Source organism: Chanodichthys erythropterus, chromosome 13 (assembly GCF_024489055.1).
Source record: "Chanodichthys erythropterus isolate Z2021 chromosome 13, ASM2448905v1, whole genome shotgun sequence".
Classification (NCBI taxonomy): domain Eukaryota; kingdom Metazoa; phylum Chordata; class Actinopteri; order Cypriniformes; family Xenocyprididae; genus Chanodichthys; species Chanodichthys erythropterus.
In genome coordinates, this window is record NC_090233.1 from 12,057,242 (window position 1) to 12,078,173 (window position 20,932).

At 37.7% G+C, this 20,932-nt stretch overlaps 1 protein-coding gene across 4 annotated transcripts in view; it reads right to left on the minus strand.

The window, feature by feature from the left end:
• Positions 1 to 20,932, minus strand: part of LOC137033933 (disks large homolog 4) — a 174,455-nt gene that overhangs the window by 64,468 nt on the left and 89,055 nt on the right. Inside the window, exon 1 of one of the 4 annotated variants that reach the window (XM_067406426.1) lies at positions 6,058 to 6,158. The exons of the other annotated variants lie outside the window; for them this stretch is intronic. Within the exon in view, the coding sequence (XP_067262527.1) occupies positions 6,058 to 6,147 (90 nt within the window). The 5' untranslated portion in view covers positions 6,148 to 6,158. Of the gene's footprint in view, positions 1 to 6,057; positions 6,159 to 20,932 lie in introns of those variants that run through there. 4 annotated transcript variants of the gene reach the window in all.

The window sequence follows — 20,932 nt, forward strand, 5'->3', positions numbered from 1 at the left end:
TCCGTGCACTTATTTTGTACTTAATATACTAAAAGCTCTTCTTTAGTACTTCTTAAGATAATCTTAAGAACATCTAAGTGTACTCAACTGTGCTATTTTGAGACACCATGAATTTGAACTAAAATGTGCTTTTAACATACTATCTCTGTATAGAAAAATGTATTTAGTTACCACTTGTAGTACACTTGAACCCATCTTTCAAACACTTTTAAAAATGGACTTATGATGTATTTCAAATATAAGATTAATATATAATGAATATATACAACATGTATTTATAATACATATATTGCCAGGCAGTGCCAGGATTGTGAGTGATTGCTGGAATGTACTCACTCACTTTTTAATATTATTTGTAAATATGTGTACAAATGGTTGGTTTCTTTATTTTATTTTGTACTATTTTTATCAATAGATCTCAGCAACAAAGGAAAAAAAAACATGTGTGTTGATTTCTCCCTAAGATGGCAAAGTGAAACACAAGTTTCCTTGAAGTGGCTCAGCATGGCCCCACATTGTTTACATAACAAAAGCAACTGTTCACAGCTGATTAAGGATATTAGCCTAAAGCCTTCCAGCCATTCGGCTGTCCTGCGGGTTTTATAGGTAGAAAAGCCAAATGGCTGCTCTCTGGGACTTCTAGTGTTAAAGGGCCAGTAGCCCTGAATCGGCTCATTTATAATGATGCCCCAAAATTGGCAGTTAAAAAAATTAATAAAAAAAAAACTATGTGTATTTTGAGCTGAAACTTCACAGACACATTCAGGGGACACCTTAGACTTATATTACATCTTTTTAAAAAAATGTTCTAGGGCACCTTTAAAGGGACACACACAAAAACGGCGTGTTTTTGCTCACACCCAAATATGGGCAAATTTGACAAGCTATAATAAATGATCTGTGGGGGATTTTAAGCTGAAACTTCACAGACACATTCTGGAGACACCAGAGACTTATATTACATCTTGTGAAAGGGGAATAATAGGACCCTTTTAAAGAAATCTACCTATTAATGCCTCACTTCACACACTTTACACCCTTCAGAAAAAGTGTGTTAAAACTCTACACTGTCCAGAAAATGACACACTTTGTCTTTAAAAAAATTTACAGGAATAGTTGATAAATGATTAACATTTATTCAACAAATTAATCCAAAGTCAGAGAGCAACTAATCCATAAAATGAGATGCACAAAATTAATTAAACTATAATCAGTCTAAAAGCCTGCTCTTTTATATGCTTGTCAAAACAGAAAACAGGACATGCTACACACGGCACCTATAGCACACACTAATACGCTGGCATTGTGTTTGCTTCAAGGGTACTACACAAAATGACAGATCTGAGAGCATGACATTATCGAGCTGTGCTTGTGTATGAATATTGGTTGTTTTGAGTTCTTCTGAATGACAAGCTTGTTTTGAAAGTTAAATCTGGCAACACACGTAAACCTGAGGGTGCTGCTACACAGCAGTGGGCAGAAACAACACACACGCATTTGAACAAAATCTACTTATATAAACTCCCACTCAGAGGTTCTGTGTGTGTGTGTGTGTGTGTGTTGGGAGGAAAAAAGAATGAAATCCCCTCCCACACCGCGCATAAGCACCTGAAACTGCCACTGAAATTCAAAGAATCAGAAAAGCACGCTATATAACCACAGTCTCATGTTATTTAATGAATCAACTAGTGTTTACCGAGTAAAAACAGTAATGATTCAAAAGCCAATAATAATAAAGATCAGAATGTGACAAGCATAGATACAATAGATAGATTTGTTAGTTAGGAATTCATGGGATCTGTCTTGAAATGAAATGTAAAGTCTAGAGGTGCATACAGTCATTGCAATGGATGCAATAACATTTTAAATGTGGTTATATGCATTGGTTCACATATAATTTTAGTCAAGGTGTTTTACACAAAGCATACTGAATACAGTTTCTCTCTCTCTTGCTTATACCTGCTTGTCTCAGGGTACATTTACACGACAACAACATACTAAACATAAACATAATTCTCCTTTGCTTTCAAGTTCAGATGACAACATTGTCAAACGATCCCCGCTCATGCAGATCTGCAAAATGACAAAAAATACTGCAATATTCTGCTGTGAGGCCAGTAATTGGTGAGGTCACTTTGAAAGAAAAACTGTGCGCATATACACTGAACACGTAATACACATGTGCATGATGTCAACCATTTTCCAACCATTTGCGTTTTTGTAGTTTATACAGAGATAATAATGCTATCATTTTCAAAGACTTGCAATTTGAAACACGTTTTCAAAAGTTTGCATTTTCACCACTGGGGGGTGTGACTTTGGCAGTTTGATACACGCTCCAAACCACTGATTCGAAACAAAAGATTCATAAAGCTTCAAAGCTTCATGAAGCAGTGTTTTCAAATCGCCCATCACTAGATATTGTTAAATAAAGTCATTATTAGGGCTGCCCTCGACTAAAGATTTTTCTAGTCGACCAGTAGTCGATCATTTAAGCCATTAGTCGACTAATTGCGCATTTATATTAATAAGCCATAAATCATAATAATGAGCCTTTAATCTTATGTATACATAGCCTAATCAGTGCTCAAACACATGCATAAAGCTTGCCACAGTGCACCGGCAAACGTAACGATTATGAATGTGTCGTGAAAAAACAGCAAGGAGACTGTCTAAACATTTTAATAATTTATTAATAATGTTTTCTGTGTTTTCGGCTGCAGAGATTAAGTCAACAATGCTGACTCATCTCTCATCTCCGCAGTAGTGGACGCGCCTATATGCAAGTTTCATATGGATTACATAATCTGAGAATATTTATTTTCCATTTGAATTGGCTCGTTTAAAAGTAGACATTACAAGCTATAGATATATTTCTTGTGTCTGTGAGGAAAGCAGCCTATACGATGAGTTTCGGTTCATGCTTGTTTTACGAGCTCAAGTTCACCGAGACCGAGATCAGTAAACGCATCCTGATTGCTTTCATTGTTTTACAAAAGCACAACGTTTTGCTTGGGAGTTTACAGAAATAAAAGTAGATCCTTTACATTTTGCATTACTTTTATCTATGACCAAAAATGACTTTTTTAAGTTAAGTGCAGTGATCACACCGGCGCCTCCATGTCATGCAGTAAACACGCTCTCCACACAAACACTTGGATATGCGCCAAACATTTATCTATAGGCAAACATTAAAGAGAATGGACTAAAGTTGCAACTTACATGTTTCAAGTGATAAGGCATATTTGAGGTCGATAAATGATAGGTGAATGTTTGGATTTCCTGCAGTTAATGATCTGTGCCTCTAGGACTGCGTGACCTCACCACTTCCTGTGGAGATTTTTTTTTCTGCGACTAACCGATTAATAAAATCTTGGTCGACCAAGCCTCTTCAAGTTGACTAACGGTTAGTCGACCATTAGGGGGCAGCCCTAGTCGTTATTTAGTTTTTTTGGTGCACAATTCTTGTCACTTCATAACATTAGGGTTGAACGACTGTAGTCACATGAACTGATTTAAATATGTCTTTAGCTGCTTTCTGGGCATCTGAAAGTGTTAATTATCTTGCTGTCAATGCAGACCTCACTGAGCCATCGGATTTTATCAACAATATCTTAGTTTGTGTTCTGAAGATGAACGAGGGTCTTACAGGTGTGGAACGACATGAGGGTGAGTAATAAATGACAGAATTTTCATTTTTGGGTGAACTAACCCTTTAATAACACGTGTCCGCAGCATATGTTGCACTCACACGGGTTATTACATTTGTTGTCGCAGCCTCATCCTTTAATAAAAGCCTCTTTGCAAAGCTTGCATTACATTGAGGAAAGTTCACAAAACAATCTGCACTGAAACATGTCAGGGACATTCACACTGGAGCAGTGCACTATTTCTATATAAACATGCACTAGGATGTCTTTGACTTGAGTTTTTTTTTTCAGCATGCATCATTAGCATTACATCAAATTAACAGAACTTTTAAAAAAACATGTCTTGAGGTCTCTGTATACTATTGATTAAATGATTGTCCTACTCATTGCAAGTGGTCAGTCCCATTGAACATGCCTGTGGCCATTATAAAGCCTCAGTACACTCAAAAATAAAGATTCCAAAAGTTTTTTGTTTGTTTTTTTTCTCCACAGTGATGCCATAGAACCACCATTTATGGCTCTCCAAAGAACCTTCCAGTGAACTGTACTTAAAAGAACCATCATTAGTGTAAATAACATTTTAATAATCTAAAGAGCCTTTTCCACTATAAAGAAATGTTCCATGGATCTTAAAGGTTCTTCATGGAACCATAAATGCCAATGAAGAACCTTTATTTTTAAGAGTGTACTCAAGGCAATACTGCAGCTACACTCAAATATAAATGCCATTAAACCATGTCTTACCCAGATTGCATTGCACTACAAATTGTGGTCACATTACAGAACACAATGTCGGACGAAGGTTGGGTAGTTAAACCCAGATATTGCATAATGTTTTTGCCTTCTCAAGATGAATAACTTGTTGTATTCCTCATTTGTAAGACACTTCGGATAAACAAATAAACGTAAAAGCGAATGTTGACTATTTGTGTAGGCCGTCCTACTGTCACTGAAAGTCAACGTACCTGTGGCAGCAAACCCTCCCTCTGTTTCTAAAAGTGTTTCTCTGACTGCATATCTTATAAATAAATGAACGTTTCACAAAAACAATCAGACAGAAATGACACCCACAATTTATGATACAAACCAATGAGAAGAGAAAACACATCCACCCACTCACTCACTCACTCACTCACTCACTCACACACTCCAGGGCAGAAACACACAAGCAATCTGTTCCTGCACTTAATATTGTGTTTCTCTCTCTTCATCCTCCACTGACAGAGTAAAGTTTTACTATAATAATATAGTCTCTATCTCTTCTTCCAAATTCTCCTCTACCCTCGGTCTTCTATAGAAAAATGGAAACAGCCTGGAAATGTCTGTCTAGAAATGCTATTTCCCAGCAAAATAAACTGATTTTTTTTTAAAAACAATCCAACTCATTCAGAACATTATTACATCACTAGTAGCAGTTCATGTACGATCAAAAACCTTCAAATATCATGAAGCGTTGATGTATATATATTCATTTTTGAGTGTAAATGAACTACTAAATAACTATATAGAAGAATTACCCAATTTCCGACATACTACAAAAAAATCATCTTCTACTTTCACTATTTCTTAATCCCTTCCTGTACTAACTAGTATTATTCTGCAAGATGTAGCACTTCATGTGTTCCTGCCTCCTTAAGATGAACCGCTTGTTGTGTTCCTCATTTGTAAGTTGTTTTGGATAAAACCATCTGCTAAATTAATAAATGTACCCCATGTACCCCAGGTGCCCCATTTTTATACTTTTATTTAAACCCTTCAGTCTCATTAATCTTCTCATCTATTATTTAAGCTGCTGGACCATTTGACGGAAGCACCATTTCACACACAGACACCCTAATTTTAACTTTCCACATTTTGCAACTTCTGACGCACCAGGCTCTTCAGAGCACCATCCGTCTGCTGTGAACAGAGACCCATCTATGGATGCTTCTGATTAGAGCCATTCCTCAAAAGGTCCATAACATCTTTATATAAAACATAAGAACACATCTTTAAGAACACATAGTTCCCAGTAGGACTATTATGATTCCCATAAGAATGCTTCTGTAGAACATCAGAAAAAGGATGTTAAAGAATATCTTTAATGATTTTAAAACTCCTACAGCTCCCTTGTGATTTCCTTCAACTGTTCAGTAGACAGACATTATTCTGACTTCTAATTAACACATTACACACAATCAAATATGAATATTTTGGGAATCCGGTAGCCTATATGATCTTCTTTTCAATTTTCTTCTCATTATTTTTATTAATTGATGATCTTATTATTATTTTAAGACTGTTTCCATATTAGGTTAGAAATTCCAACAGAAGTCATATACACATCTCCCGTCGCGTTTTCTGGCCATAGGGATGAACAGCCTGCTAACCCAAATGACAGTATATTCAGAAAGGCGTCATTTCCTACCATGATCCGATGGCGTTGTTTTTTAGCTTTCCGGACGTTGTTGATGAAACGCCGGCCCATTTTCTTGGCGTACCACACGGACACAAACATCCTGCCCGAGCGCTGAACACCGACGAGCGTTCAGACCGAGAGCGCGCAGCTCTCCACACGACCGGCGCGCGGGAGGAGGGGTGGTGAGGAGGAGGAGGAGGAGGAGGAGGATGTGACAGAGGCGAAAGAAAGCATTCACGCATGACGCTTTTAGACGAAATAAAACAGAAATGAAGGTCTCGAGGCGCGTTTTGGAAAGTGAATAAAGCAGCAATCAATGAGAGGATGTAGTCGTGACGCGAAGCGGTAAAATAAATGTTATGCACGACTTCAAGTGGCCAATTGCTTTAATAGGCAGTCTATTATAGATGTGGTTGCATATTATTCATTCATGGCAACAAAAATGTAACAATAGACGCAGTTTGCTGCTTGTGTGCAATGCGATCAGGCTCAATTAGTGATTTTAGGGGGTTTAAGCTACAATAGTTTCGTTCCCTGGACATCCAGTTGAAATTTAAGAGTACGAACTGTCCATTTTGCGCAATTCATGGCGCAAGACACGACGTATAACGAACAAGCAATTAAATAGCACCGATAAAATGCAAACACAGTGTGAAGTCCACAGTGCCACCGCAAAAGACTGCTACAATGTGAAGATGATGTGCACTTATTGACTCGCTGATATAGGCTAGTCCACAAAGGTTTTGCTCATCTTGTTTCTGGCTTCATTAACTATCTGTGACTGTGAAAATGATGCTGTTTATCGTCTCCATGGCCTACAAAGAGAGCAAAAATGACGTCTATGAAGGTGTCTACTATTCGCACGCGACGTGATGCTCAGTGAGCTGCGCGCTCGCGAGAACTTCTCCGAAATAGACTAATACAATTTATTAGCTTCATAATGCGCACTGTGTGTCATACGTTTATTGTGGACGACGATGAGAAAAAAGAGGCCTGCTAGTAATGTGAAAAAATGCCATATAACAAAAGTTTATGATTCTTACACGATGATTCTTCAAATTAACAAAACTTATGAATTTTGAAGCCTAAATATAATCAGCAGAAGTAAAAAGCTAAATGTAGGCTATGAATGAGCTAAATCACAGTCACATGACTTCAACGTCACTACCATTAAGCTTGAGGCTGTGTCCAAAATCACCCCTATACCCTTAAATAGGGCACTATGGCACAGTGATTTGTAATGTTGTCCGAAACCATAGAGGACGATATTAAGTATGCACTCATTCAATCCCACAATGCACTGCAATAACGACGAGTTTACAACTGTTATACGCTCAACGTCTAGAGAATACCTATAAAGGCCTGAGTATACTTCACTTTCCGCGCCGGGACGCATCTTGCGCGCAGTCGTGTCCGCGCATCTTTCAAAGTATACTCAACCGTTGATGTGCGCAGGTGACCGAGTTCGACACATGCGCAGGACGATTTTTTTCCACACTACCAGATATTGTGTCATTAACGGGACATTCGCTGGGCAGGATCCGAGAAGAAAAATAGTGCATCCACCATTGCAACTTAGTTCAGAAGATACACCAAGAGAACAGGAATCAAAAACGATGGAGAAGGCATGCTTTTGAGTTTACTCATCTTATTTTTGAATTGTTCTTTATACACTCTTCTTCAACGAGTGTGTAAACACTTGCACATTGTGCTCAGTACTGTGCGTATTGCCACCTAGTGGACTCTTCTTTCCTGCTTGCGCATGCGCTGTTGCACACGCACCATCCGCACGGTCTCGAAATTTGGGCTGCGCGCGGATGGGGTGTGCGGACGGTGCACGAACGTGGATGGCTGAAGTATACCTGGGGCTTTAGGCTGCACACGGACGGGGTGTGCGGACGTCCACAAGCCCTCCGGAGAACGAAAATTACGTCATGTGGACGGTGCACAAATGCGGATGGCCTAAATATACTTTGGGCTCAGTGCACCCCGAGAGTCGCACGGCGCATTAATTCCAGCATCTCGCCAGAAGATGGCGCTCGCTGCTGAATGATCCATCCATTTTCCAAACTGCACTGGTCCAATGTGGATACAGCGTAAAGGTATAAATACATTTTAAAGGTCCCGTTTTTCGTGGTTTTATGAAGCTTTGATTGTGTTTATAGTGTGCAATATAACATGTGTTCATGTTTCGCGTGTAAAAAAACACAGTATTTTTCACATAATTTACTTATCTGTATACCGCTGTTTCCACTGTCATAAAAACGGGCTGATGACTTCCTTGTTCTATGAAGTCCCTCCTTCAGAAATACGTAACGAGTTCTGATTGTGCCAGCGGTTCCTGTGCTGTGATTCGACAGCAGCTTAGCGTTCCTTGCCTGGAAAGGTCACGCCTCTTACCATAACGTGTGCTGTACATAGTTTTGCATGTGGATTATTGTGGTGTTGTGCCGAATGAACACAAAAGACAATAATTCCCGAGAGACTGAACTCTTTAATCTCCACAAGCAGCGACAGAAAATGTACAACGTAAGCACTCACTCAGAAGAGTACCTCATACGGAAAACAGCCATATACATAAACATAGTCCCCTCTTGTGGCCATTATGTGCACTGCAGTCCAACATTAACTATTGCAGTAAGGATACCACAATTATAATTTTCGGGAACCGAGTTAAACATAAATTGTAACCATTGATCTCTAAGTACAGCGTCCCTGGGAAGACCAAACAAAGGTGATTGGACTGCGGGATGAAAATAACAGCGTTTCGACGACATGAAGACAAACACGCTCTACAAACACAACTCTTGCTCTTCTCCGTGTGAGCGCAACAAGACCACGCCCCCTTTTTTGTGTATTCCTGTGGGCGGAGGTTAGTCAAAAAAATGTTTTAGTGACGTCATTAAAGAAGGAAGTAGAGGGATGTAGTCCAAACTGGCCGTTCGATGTAGGCGACTTCTGTTAAATAAAATATCTCGCTTGGCATTGAACTTTGAGCTTTAAAATTTTACAGATTTTATTTATACTCTAACAACAACATTACACATTAACTAAAGTTTGAAACATGGGATCATGAAGAACGGGACCTTTAAGTGATTATTAAAATGTTTAAATAAGGTTTAAACGTAGTTTCCAAGACAGAGTTCAAGATTAATATTTTCATGTTACTACTGGAGCTGCCAGTTTGCTAAGTGTCAAATGATTATTAAACAGCAAGCACAAACTATGCAAAAGTGCATTCCAAAGCACTCACTCATTTTCATTCACTCCTTTAAGTGGACTATATTAGTGGACTGATGTAGGGAATAGTGAATGAGAGTATAGGGGGTGATTTCGAACACAGCAATGAGTTTACCTGTTCGGTGTGATGACGTTTAAGGCCCCGATATATACCTCAATGTCCTCAGAGCCACACCGACCTATTACATCATCGCCACAAACCAATGGTAGTACGAAGGAGTTTACTAGCTGAAGGGAACTTTTCCAGAACTTCGTTTTGGCCTGATTTTGTTTGAAATGATGTCATACCACTTCCTTCTTCGATTCTGCTTTATGCCGGCCCCAACAACCTCCTGTTACCAACTGCTTTTTTCAAGATAAGTAAAAGCTTTAAAATCCACAACAGGGTATTACTGATGTATTTTATGTTGTAGAACAAAAGGTGAATATATCTTGTTTTCACCACAGACCTTATTTCAGGCATTTAACCAAAAACCCATTCAAAAAGCCCATTGACTTCAGGACAATGGAACCAGAAGTGCTAAAATGCAAACTTGTTTTGGCTTACAAAAATGCGTCATCGCTGCATTACCATCTCTTTATACCACTGTACATTCACAGCACCTGTAAAGGTGCGCTAAAATACTCAGCAATACTCTCTTGTGTATTTCCGGTTCGTTTGCAGTGAGAGCTGAGAGTGTATGTCTGATTCTATTGAAGCGAACTGCACTCCAGATTATTACACATGCTAGGCTACAGTATATCATCACATTGGTTCATATTCACTATTGAGGAGACACCTAGCATTCCAACAGAGGACTGAATTATCCAGCTCAGCTTGGAAATGCACAACAGAAAATGTCCTTTGGGAAGTAAGACCTAGGATAATGACCTGCTTTTAACTGCCTCCCCTTATACATAAATATTGCTTAAAGGTGGTAGGGTTGAGCTGAAGAAGAGGCATGAGTGTCAGCAGAACGCAATGCATCATCTCTCTCTGTGCATATCTGATAGATGCACAATGCTTAGTACTATACATAATGATGGCAGTGTCAGAGGTTAATGGACGGCAAAGGTAAATACAGAGAAAGATGAAAAGAGTGTGATGAAAATAAAATAAAGGATGTATTTGAAATGGAAAATTTATTTTTTCAAGGAAGCTTGTGTTCGGAGCTCTGAAAAAAAAAAAAAATGATACTTTGGACCAACTTAAAAAATGCTCTAATTTGTTACAGCCAAATGTATTAGTTAGTTAGACAAACTGAATCATGATTTTCAATTAGATAAATAAATGGCAGGGTCGTTCACTTTTTTCAGTGAGTATATGAACCTTTTTCAACCTAACTTTGTCCAAATGTGTGTTATAGATACAATGATAATTCAGATCTGTAACCTAATTCACAGATTATTACGTTTTACTGCCATAAGTTATAAACTTTTTACACAAAATTGGATAAAAATGTAACACAACATGTGAAATAGTATATCTGAGATCATAACTGGATATCACTTGCTGAACTAAACATTCAACATAATGAAGTCATGTGACAATAATCACTGTAAATTGCATGCCAGCTGAACTGCTTTAGCCTAAGGAAACACAATTACCCCACAATGCTTTTCACCGCAAAACTGTTTTCCAGTGTGTGCACACAAGTATTACGTAAGACACTCCAAGTTGAAAGGCTCACCTAAATGAGAAATCACAAGGACTCTCCTCTCCTCTTCTCTCCTTTCTCCTTCTATATCTCAGTCTTTCTCTCTGCCACCATTTCCATCTCAACCACCCACTCTCTCTCTCTCTCTCTCTCTCTCTCTCTCTCTCTCTCTCTCTCTATTGCGTTGGATCCCCCAGACCATTTGTCTCAGCAAAAGTCTGTTCAGTAATTACCTCAGAGCTGCAGGGACAACTTTAAACATTCATTAGTGAGCAAGAACCTTTGAATAGACATAGAAGCCTCTTACACACACATACACACACACAACAGCAAGATTTTTAGTAAAAGAGTGGTGAAAAAAATGCAAAAGAGGTAGAGAGTGCCAAGTGTATAGTGCCTAGAGGAGATCACTGTAGCAAAAGGTAATCAAATCACTTTCAAACACACACATAAAGAGCTTTCCTGAACCTGTAGTGGGCAATGAGTAAGTGTGAATACTGAGCACATGAACACAGACCGCATAATGTCCCTGCAGCTGGCATAGGACGATGAGCAAAAAAATTAAATAAAAAAATTAAAAACTGCATTTTAACATTTTCTAAAGAAATCTGAAATGCTTGCCGGTGAAAAACTAGCTTCAGGGTGTTTTGAGTGGTGTTATCCAGGGTTCATGCAGTTTTCAGTAATTCAAATTTAAGACCTTTTTAAGACATTTTAAGACCATAAAGATTGAAATTTAAGACCTATTTAAGACAATCAAAGAATCTTGATCAAATCAAAGAAATTCTGAAAAAAATAATTTTTTTTCAATGAATTCAGTCATTGAAAAAGCATTCATTTAATTTACAGATAAAGCAATCACATTGGTAACCTTCCACACCCAACAACGTGCCAAATGCCTAAAACCTTAGGCCCAAAATGAATATAGGCTAAAACAAACTTGCCCTCAAACAGAATAGATTTCATCTCATATTTATTTGCATTACAAAACAGCATATTAATAGCCTAATAGAGATCGAAAAGGCTACTCCAACCCATGTAACAACCAATGTAGCACACACACACCAGATAATCCACGTTAGATAGATAGATACTTACCTCTGGATAATTATAGTATCTATCTTTCTAACATGGATTATCTGATGTGTGTGTGTGTGTGTGTGTGTCCCGCACTGTCCCATGAACTGTGAGCCCAGGTACCTCGACTTAACAATTCCAATGTTCCAGAAATGAACGTGGACGTCAAGCTGCTTGGTCTTGGTGGTCTGATTTAGGCTTTTGTCGACATGCAGCCCGGTAAGAGTACAAATCAATTCCCTCTTTATAAACTGCCCAATCCAAATCTCGCCACATAAGCGATCTTGTTGGGCCCGCAGGAGAACGTCTTCGCGATTACTGAACCAGGGAACATCACTTGAAAGGATCGCTAATCTCACTGTTGCTATTAAATGAGTGGTGTTTAGTCACCGTGTGTAGTATCCAAAGCACCTCGGCTTTCGATGTGTCAGTCGATCCAAAAGTACCCCGAAGGTTGTTAGACGGAGCTGTGATGATATTGTGCTGGAGACCGGAGGGACCGGGCATTGAGGAGAACGATGGCAGTGGTGAGGCTAATTGGCCGAGTGACATGGATAATTTCAAAGAGTATAGCAATAGTTTTTTTTATAATTAATTCATACAGTATAGTATTGTGTGTGTGTGTGCGCGCACACGTTTGGGTCAATGACATGATGTGCATATTTTTATGTCCAAGTGCATTAATTATTTTTAAAATAATTTAATTCATAACATATATCACTTTATTATATAAAACCTATTTAGTTTGAATTCATTTTTAGTCCATTTAAAGGGGACCTATAATGCCCTTTCACTAGATGTAATATAAGTCTCTGGTGTCTCCAGAATGTGTCTGTGAAGTTTCAGCTCAAAATACCCCACAGATCATGTATTATATCTTGTCAAATTTGCCCCTATTTGGATGTGAGCAAAAAAATGCTGTTTTGTGTGTGTCCCTTTAAATACAAATGAGCTGCTGCTCCCGCCCCCTTTCCAGAAGAGGGCGGAGCTTTAACAGCTCATGCTTCGGTTGCTCGACAACAATAAAGATGGAGAATCTCAGGCAGCCAAATTGAGGATTGTCAGTAACGGTGTTCAGACTTACATTGATCAAACCGGAGTCGACACTGATGGAGAGACTCAGGAAGAAGTTACAACTTTTAGGACGTTTCTGAATGGTTAGTGGATAAATTTATGTAGTTGCTGTGGAGTTGAATCAACTCATCCACTAGCATGTGCCGTCATGTTTATCTTTTGTGCAAATCCAGCTTTGAATTGATCCTCGTTTGTGAAGCAGTCCGGCGTAAAATGACGGCATGATAACAACACTCTACTACAACAACTCTTCCTCTTCTTTAAAGCAGCCCAACATGGCCTCACCCCCTTTGTTGTGTGTTCTCGGGGGCGGGTTTATGTAAATTTTGGGGTCTGTGATGTCACCAACCCAGGAAGGAGCTTGTTATAGTCCTTAAAAAGCAATTTCTGTAAAAGAAAATATCTCCCTTTGCATTGAATTTTGAGGGCAACATTACATACTAACAGCAACATTACACACTAACTGAAGTTAAAAAAGTCAAATCATAATCATTTTATCAATCATATATATTGATCATCATCTTAATCAATCATAATTATTTTAAGTTTTGTTATCTTAAACCCCCAAAATGTCAGGTGGTGCAACTGTCCGAACAAATGAACAGACTAAAAACCTTTAAAAGAAAATTTAAATGGTGTCTTAATAATAAAAAATTAAGAACTAAATACTATGCCATCATTTTAGGTTTGAAATATATAAACACATTTTTACAAATATCAAGAGTATTAAAGCTGTTAATTGAAAAACTTTTGTCCAGCAATTTGTATATTCTCAAATGTCAGGGTAGCACAACTGCAGACACGGCTCTTTTATTATAAACTGAGGAGGTGATAACAGTAAACTTGATAACGCATAATCCAGAGGACCCAAACTGATCCTGAAGTCAGAGTGAATGGTTTGTAGATCTCTCACAAATACTGGTAAAAACAGCTCATTTCAAGTATGGTTATGTTGGTACACTTTCCATGTCAGGTGGTACAACTACAGTATATACATACAACTACTGTATGTGGTTGTACCGCCTGACATAAAAACACTCAAAAAATTAATTTAACAACTGAACAACTGAAATTTGTTTAAATGCATTGTTCATGATTCAAAAATATGCATAAGTTTGTAAAGATTTAAAAAAAAAAAAAAACATCTTTGACCCAGTTACACTCACCGGACACTTTATTAGGTACACCTGTTCATTAATGCAAATATCTAATCAGCCAATGACAAGGCATCAACTCAATGTATTTACGGATGTATCTGAAAACTCAATTATCTCAACAGCTTTGAAATATTGATATTTAAAAAAAAATATATATATGAAAGGTTTCAAACCTAAAAGTATGCCACGTAGGCACCTCATGAAACATGATTTCGGTCAGACTTCTGAGGCAGTGGAGCGGTTTAATGATCTACAGCAAAGCGAGCTTTGGTGAGAACTAAACAAATATTTAATACTACAGTAGTAGTATTAACATCAGAAGTGGAAAACGTTGGTCAAAAACATACATTTACACACAAACTGACCAGAAACCGCAACTTTCAGACACCATCTTTCTTTTTCTAGCTCATCTGTCACTGAATGGAACGCACAGGATTGTGGGATTTCAAAGACATCTGCTGCCTTCGGCATTAAAAATCGATCAGCTAAAGGAATCTCAGGAGACAGAAAGTGAAGCTAACTTTGGATTCGGACATGCCTTTGGAATGTGTCCTCTGAAGGCAGCATTTTTAAGTTTTTGGATGCAGCCCTCGTGAAAACAATCTGCTGAAGTTCAAACTGAGCATCAGAATGGGGAAGAAAGGTGATTTAAGTGACTTTGAACGTGGCATGTGTTGTTGGTGCCAGACAGGCTGGTCTGAGATTTCATAAACTGCTAATCCACTGGGATTTTCACACACACGTCTATGGGTTTACAGAGAATGGTGCAAAAAGGAGAAAATACCCAGTGAGTGGCAGTTCTGTGGCTGAAAATGCCTTGTTGATGCCTCTCCTGTCAGCTAAGAACAGCAAACTGAGGCTGCAATTCACACAGACTCACCAGAAATTGGACAATAGATGATTGGAAAACGTTGCCTGGTCTGATGAGTCTAGATTTCTGCTGCAACATTCAGATGGTAGGGTCAGAATTTGGTGTAAACAACATGAAAGCATGGATCTGGCTGCTGCTGCTGGTGTAATGGTGTGTGGGATATTTTCTTGGCACACTTTGGGCCTCTTAGTCCCAAATGAGCACCATTTAAACGCAACAGCCTACCTGAGTTTTGTTGCTGACCATGTCCATACCTTTATGACCACAGTATACTCATCTTCTAATGACTACTTCCAGTAGGATAATGTCACAAATCATCTCAAAATGGTTTCTTGAACATGACAGTGAGTTCACTAAACTCATGGCCTCCACAGTCACCAGATCTCAATCCAATAGAGCAGATTTAGGATGTGCTGGAGCGGGAAATTCACATCATAGATGTGCAGCTGACAAATCTACAGAAACTGAATGATGTTGTCATGTCAATATAGGCCAAAATCTCATTGTTGAATCTCATCCACGAAGAATTATGGCAGTTCTGAATGCAAAATGGGGTCCAACCCAGGACTAGCAAGGTGTACCTAATAAAGTGGCCGGTGAGTGAATATCATTGCTGATGCCCATGCAAGCATTATGGAAAGCAGTGTCCTTTCAGTGCCCCCACTGGCACACAGATGGGCAGGCTGGCATAGACATGCACACTGGTGAGCTGATGCCCAGACTCACCGTTTAGCCACCTGGACACGCCATTACTGACACACTTTTAAAGGAACAGGCAAAAGTTGTGCCTATAACTAACTTCCGGGCATTTTTCTAGCCTGTCTACTTTCTTTTAAAACAAACTTGCCTGACCAACTAATATTAAGATTCACAAATGAGTTCCCACCTGAGCATTTAAAACAATAATGTAATGTACTTATCGAATTCTCAGTTTGAAATTGCCTCTTGCCTAGTGGTTCATTCTTAATCTTTTGAATAACTTTTTTAGAGTGGGCAAAATTAAACTCAAGTAGAAACAGCGATCTATAGAATCAGGGGTTTGTAAACATGAGCCAGTTATTAACTCCCTCGATTTCCCTCTAGACTCATCTTCATCTCCATACTTCACTTATACCTTCAGCTCCTCCTGCTCTATTTCTCATCTAACATCATTTCCCCTGTAGTCCATTCACATCTCCCTCGCCTTCAATCCATTTCTGGTTTTTCATGAGCTTGACTTTTTATTTACTATCTTTCATAAAAATAGACAGTAGGATTAATCATTTAATTCCACTGTTACAAGATGCTTTTTTTATTATAACCGTGCTTTTTTTTTAGCTATGTTCGTGCAAAGCAATTTGTGCTTTACCATTAAGTCCATACAGATATGCAAATGATCAAACCGGCAGCCAATTAGAGCTCCAGTCACAGCGGAGCTTGTTACGCAACAGAGCTGCTTCTGTCCGTATACTGTGTAGTGCGGCAATAACAACACCCACACGCTCACACTCACACACATATTCATACGTATACCAAGGCATGCACCTACTAATTCATTTTTCTCTGGTTTTTACAAAAGTGTATACTATATTACACTATAATATACTAATTTTATTCAACAAACACTATAATGTCTGTACACCCAGTGTTTACTGCTGAATCTACAGCAGCAGAATAAATAAGGAATTAATGCCAACACATTTCACAATCATCGAATGTCAGCAGCAAGTACTTTGGCCAATAAAGTGAGATTAAATTCATAAAAATATTTGTTTCATTTAACATATTTGAGGAATACTGAATTTTTTTATGCAAGCGAGATTAGTAAATGCATTCTTACGTTTAGTCTATAAGTACAGTAACCATCATATTTACACACGATGCCTCTGCACTTATGATTTTCCTCAACATGGTGACAGGAGAGCTGTCAGTCAATACATGGTAGGGCTGCACAATTAATCGAATTTCTAATCGCTAATTCTAATAGTTAGTCATTTGTTCATTTGTTCTTATTTTATTACTGTTTACTTGTCTTTTTTAAATTCAATTTACCATTTGAAATCAAGCTTCCTTGTGCTGTGTGTAAAATATTGCAACAAAATTACCCCACTGTAAAAACAAATACATTGAGTTAGCAAATATTTGTGAGATAATTGTAATGGTAACTGATCAACGTTTATTTATGAGAAAAGCTTAAAAGCTTTATCATATAAAGTGATCTCTTCAGAAGAAATTTTTGACTAATAATAAAAAATAATATAAAAAATATCTATATGACAGTATATACATTATTTTTTATCATATCGAAGTTAGAAATTCCAGTATTGTGACAACACCAGCCTATATATTTACTCCACAAACTAACTCTACAAACATGGAAAAGAGTGATAGATGGACCTCTCAACCTTATGCTGAGGAGAAAATTCAGCGTGACTTTGAACAGACCAAGCAAAACATGATTATTCGTTCAAACAATGATATAAAACTATTCAAAACATCATTCAATGTAAATTGTGATAATCGTCATTAATAATCGCAATTACAATTTCAAGGGAATAATCAACAATTATGATTATTGTCATAATCGTGCAGCCCTAATACATGGGAAAACAAAGTAACTCACGTTACTTATTTGAAAAAGTAACTCAGACATTTTGTTGTAAATTTTAAAAGTAATGCGTTACTTGTGAAAAAGTGATCTGATTACGTAACTCAAGTAACTTGTATTGCGTTACCCACAACACTGAAGTTGTGTACAATCTAAAAAATATAAATAAATGTAAATGTATATAAATGTAGTTAAACATGTAGTTACTTAGTGGATGGATGGGTCTCCACTACAAAATCTATATTCTGTAGGAAACAGTTTTCATTTATATGAAATGAACCTGGCAAACAGAAAGAAATCTTAACAGAAAACTGTACAAATATATTATTAATAACAATCATCTGATTCCTTTGAGTTGAAAGGTACTGTAGATTTAGGCATATCAAAAGACTTCATACCATTATACAATAATGTAAAATATTTTATTAATCTTTGCAACAGGAAGTTGTGTGATTAAGATACATCAGTGCAATATGAGCCTAAATACAGTAATCTTCACAACCTATTGCATGGCTCTTTTGAATATTTGATTCTGATTGGTCAATCATGGCATTCTGAGGTCAAATATGCTTATGCTATCTATCTATCTATCTATCTATCTATCTATCTATCTATCTATCTATCTATCTATCTATCTATCTATTTATCTATCTATCTCATTACATAATTCTTTTGTACTCCTCACCCATCCATGTTCTCTGTGGATGAGTGTTCGGTGTTTGCTGAGTCCCTGTACCCTGCTGTGTGTGTGTGTGTGTGTGTGTGTGTGTGTGTGTGTGTGTGTGTGTGTGTGTGTGTGTGTGTGTGTGTGTGTGTGTGTGTGTGTGTGTGTGTGTAAGTGTAAGTGTGCTTTCTCCTCATCACACCACCTCACATCCTGCAGCCTGTCATTTACAAATGGAAGAGAGAGGGTGGGGGGAGCTTAGGATGATTTTACTTGCCTCCTTGGCACTTCAAATGTGTTAATATAAGCAGCAGCAGTTCCGTTGCTATGGACACCAGAGTCTAACTGTCTCAACCTCCTGTTTAAAATGTTTGAGTGCTGTGCATGTGTGTGTGTGCCCATATGGGAAAGATCCTATATTCCCAGTGAAATCTATTTTATATCTCAATTGTTTCTCCTAGACAGCAATGAGATTAAGGCAAGACACTACAGGCAAGATCATTTTTCAATTTTGAGCTATTTTGCCTCCATAACATGTCTTCTTTTCAGACTAGTGAAAAGAAACTCTTCTCTTCTCTGATGATGTGTTTACCGGTGTGAAGGCGGGGCAACCTGTCACTCACATGAGATCCACCAATAGCAAACCACCACCATCCAATCAATTCCCAAAGGACAAAATCAAGTCCTGCTCTACATTTGTTCTTGTTCCAGAAGCTGTTTCACGCGGATATATACGTCACAAAAGGGAAGAAAAGATTATCGCAACTTCTGTTTCATGCCGACTTTAAATGGAAAGCAAATCACGACTCGTGCTTCTCAGATTTTTCTCCCAAGGAAACAATTGCAATAATTTTTCTACAGAGTTTCAGAAGAGATCTCGATGTCTCAAACTGTGCTCAGATTTGCCAAGAAACCAAAGACTGAGATGACAATATGAACTCCAGAGCCAAGTGATTTAATTTTACCCGTCTCAACAATTGCTGTATTTGTGTCTATTTTTTTTTTTAACCTTTTAGAAGTAACATACAGTCTAAAAAATGTTGGGCTAAAAATAACGTAAGTTGGGTTAAATATGGACAAACCCAGCAGCTGGGTTAAATGTTTGCCCAACATGCTGGTGGTTTTATATAAAAAAAATGAAAATTACTGTTTTGCTCACTTAAAATGAACCCAAAGTATGTTGTAAATGAGCATTTATTAATAAATTTAATGAATGTTAAATAAAGAATAAACATTTATTAAACTGCTTATTAAAAAACGTTCACCTTTTGATTATTATTGTTGTCTCTAGTAATTATGTCTGATTTTTAATTTCCAACCTATTTTGGGTTCATTTTAAGCCTGACATATAGTCATTTTTAATCAATAGTTGAGTTAAACATTTAACCCAACCGCTGTGTTTGTTCATTTTCATCATCAAAACATTTTTTTGAGTTTATAAAACGTCAGTCAGATGCAACTGATTGAAACATAACAAGCTCAAGTTTCCTGCCACGGGCCAATCACTTCCTGTAGATATTAGTGTACCAATGTTTGACAGTCAAAGACATGTTAGGCAACAGCTGACCTACAACATGACAGCACACTGCCCTCTACAGGAGGCTTTGAGGCACTGCATTAACTCATTTAAAGAGAAAGACAATTCAATACACTGAACCAAATTAGAAACATATGTTGCAATAAATAATTTGTGTATTTTGAAGTATGAAATCAAACTGAAATCTCTCTCTGACACTCTTTGTCACTAAAGTAACTGAAGCAACATCATTAAAAATGATTATATAACAAAGTGTTGTGCAGTCAATGCATTTAGCACTTTGTTTAAATAAAAACTGAAGTCTGGCCATCCATTACAGACGCTCTCAGAGCACACGTGTTAAAAAAATACTTGCATCATAGTGAGAGACGTTAAGCAGATCTAGAAGGAAACAACATTGTTCTGAGCAGATATACGAGCTGTCAGAAATAATAGGCTGAAACTGTAGAGAGAATATAAAAGTGTACCTGTGTGTGTGTGTGTGTGTGTGTGTGTGTGTGTGTTGATACTCTGCAGCAGAGTGATGAGTTTGCTGATATTACTGCAGTGGGTATGACAGCACAGTGAAAATGATGACTTCAGGCGACAGAGAAATACCATATAGAAATATGAAGGAAGCTACTGTAAAAACAACCTGACATTGATGCAATACATAAAAAAAATGTCAAAAATGAGTTTTTGTGTTACAACGCCATCTTTGTTTGCATCTATTTAACTTATCACAACAATTTCTACTTGATTTTTGAACTTGATTTTCTTCATCAATCAGTAAGTAAAGTCACACAAGTACAATGGCCTTAACATTACAGGTTATAGCTTTGGCACAAGTTGGATTTTTACAGTGGTGTGTGTGTGTGTGTGTGTGTGTGTGTGTGTGTGTGTGTGCTTTTGTTTATATTACATTGTGGGGACCAAATGTCCCCATGATGTAATATAAACCTGAGTTCACCTACATCGTGGGGACCAGCCAGCGGTCCCCACAATGTAAATGGGTTTATAAATCATATAGAATGAGTTTTTGTGAAAAAGTAAAAGTTTGC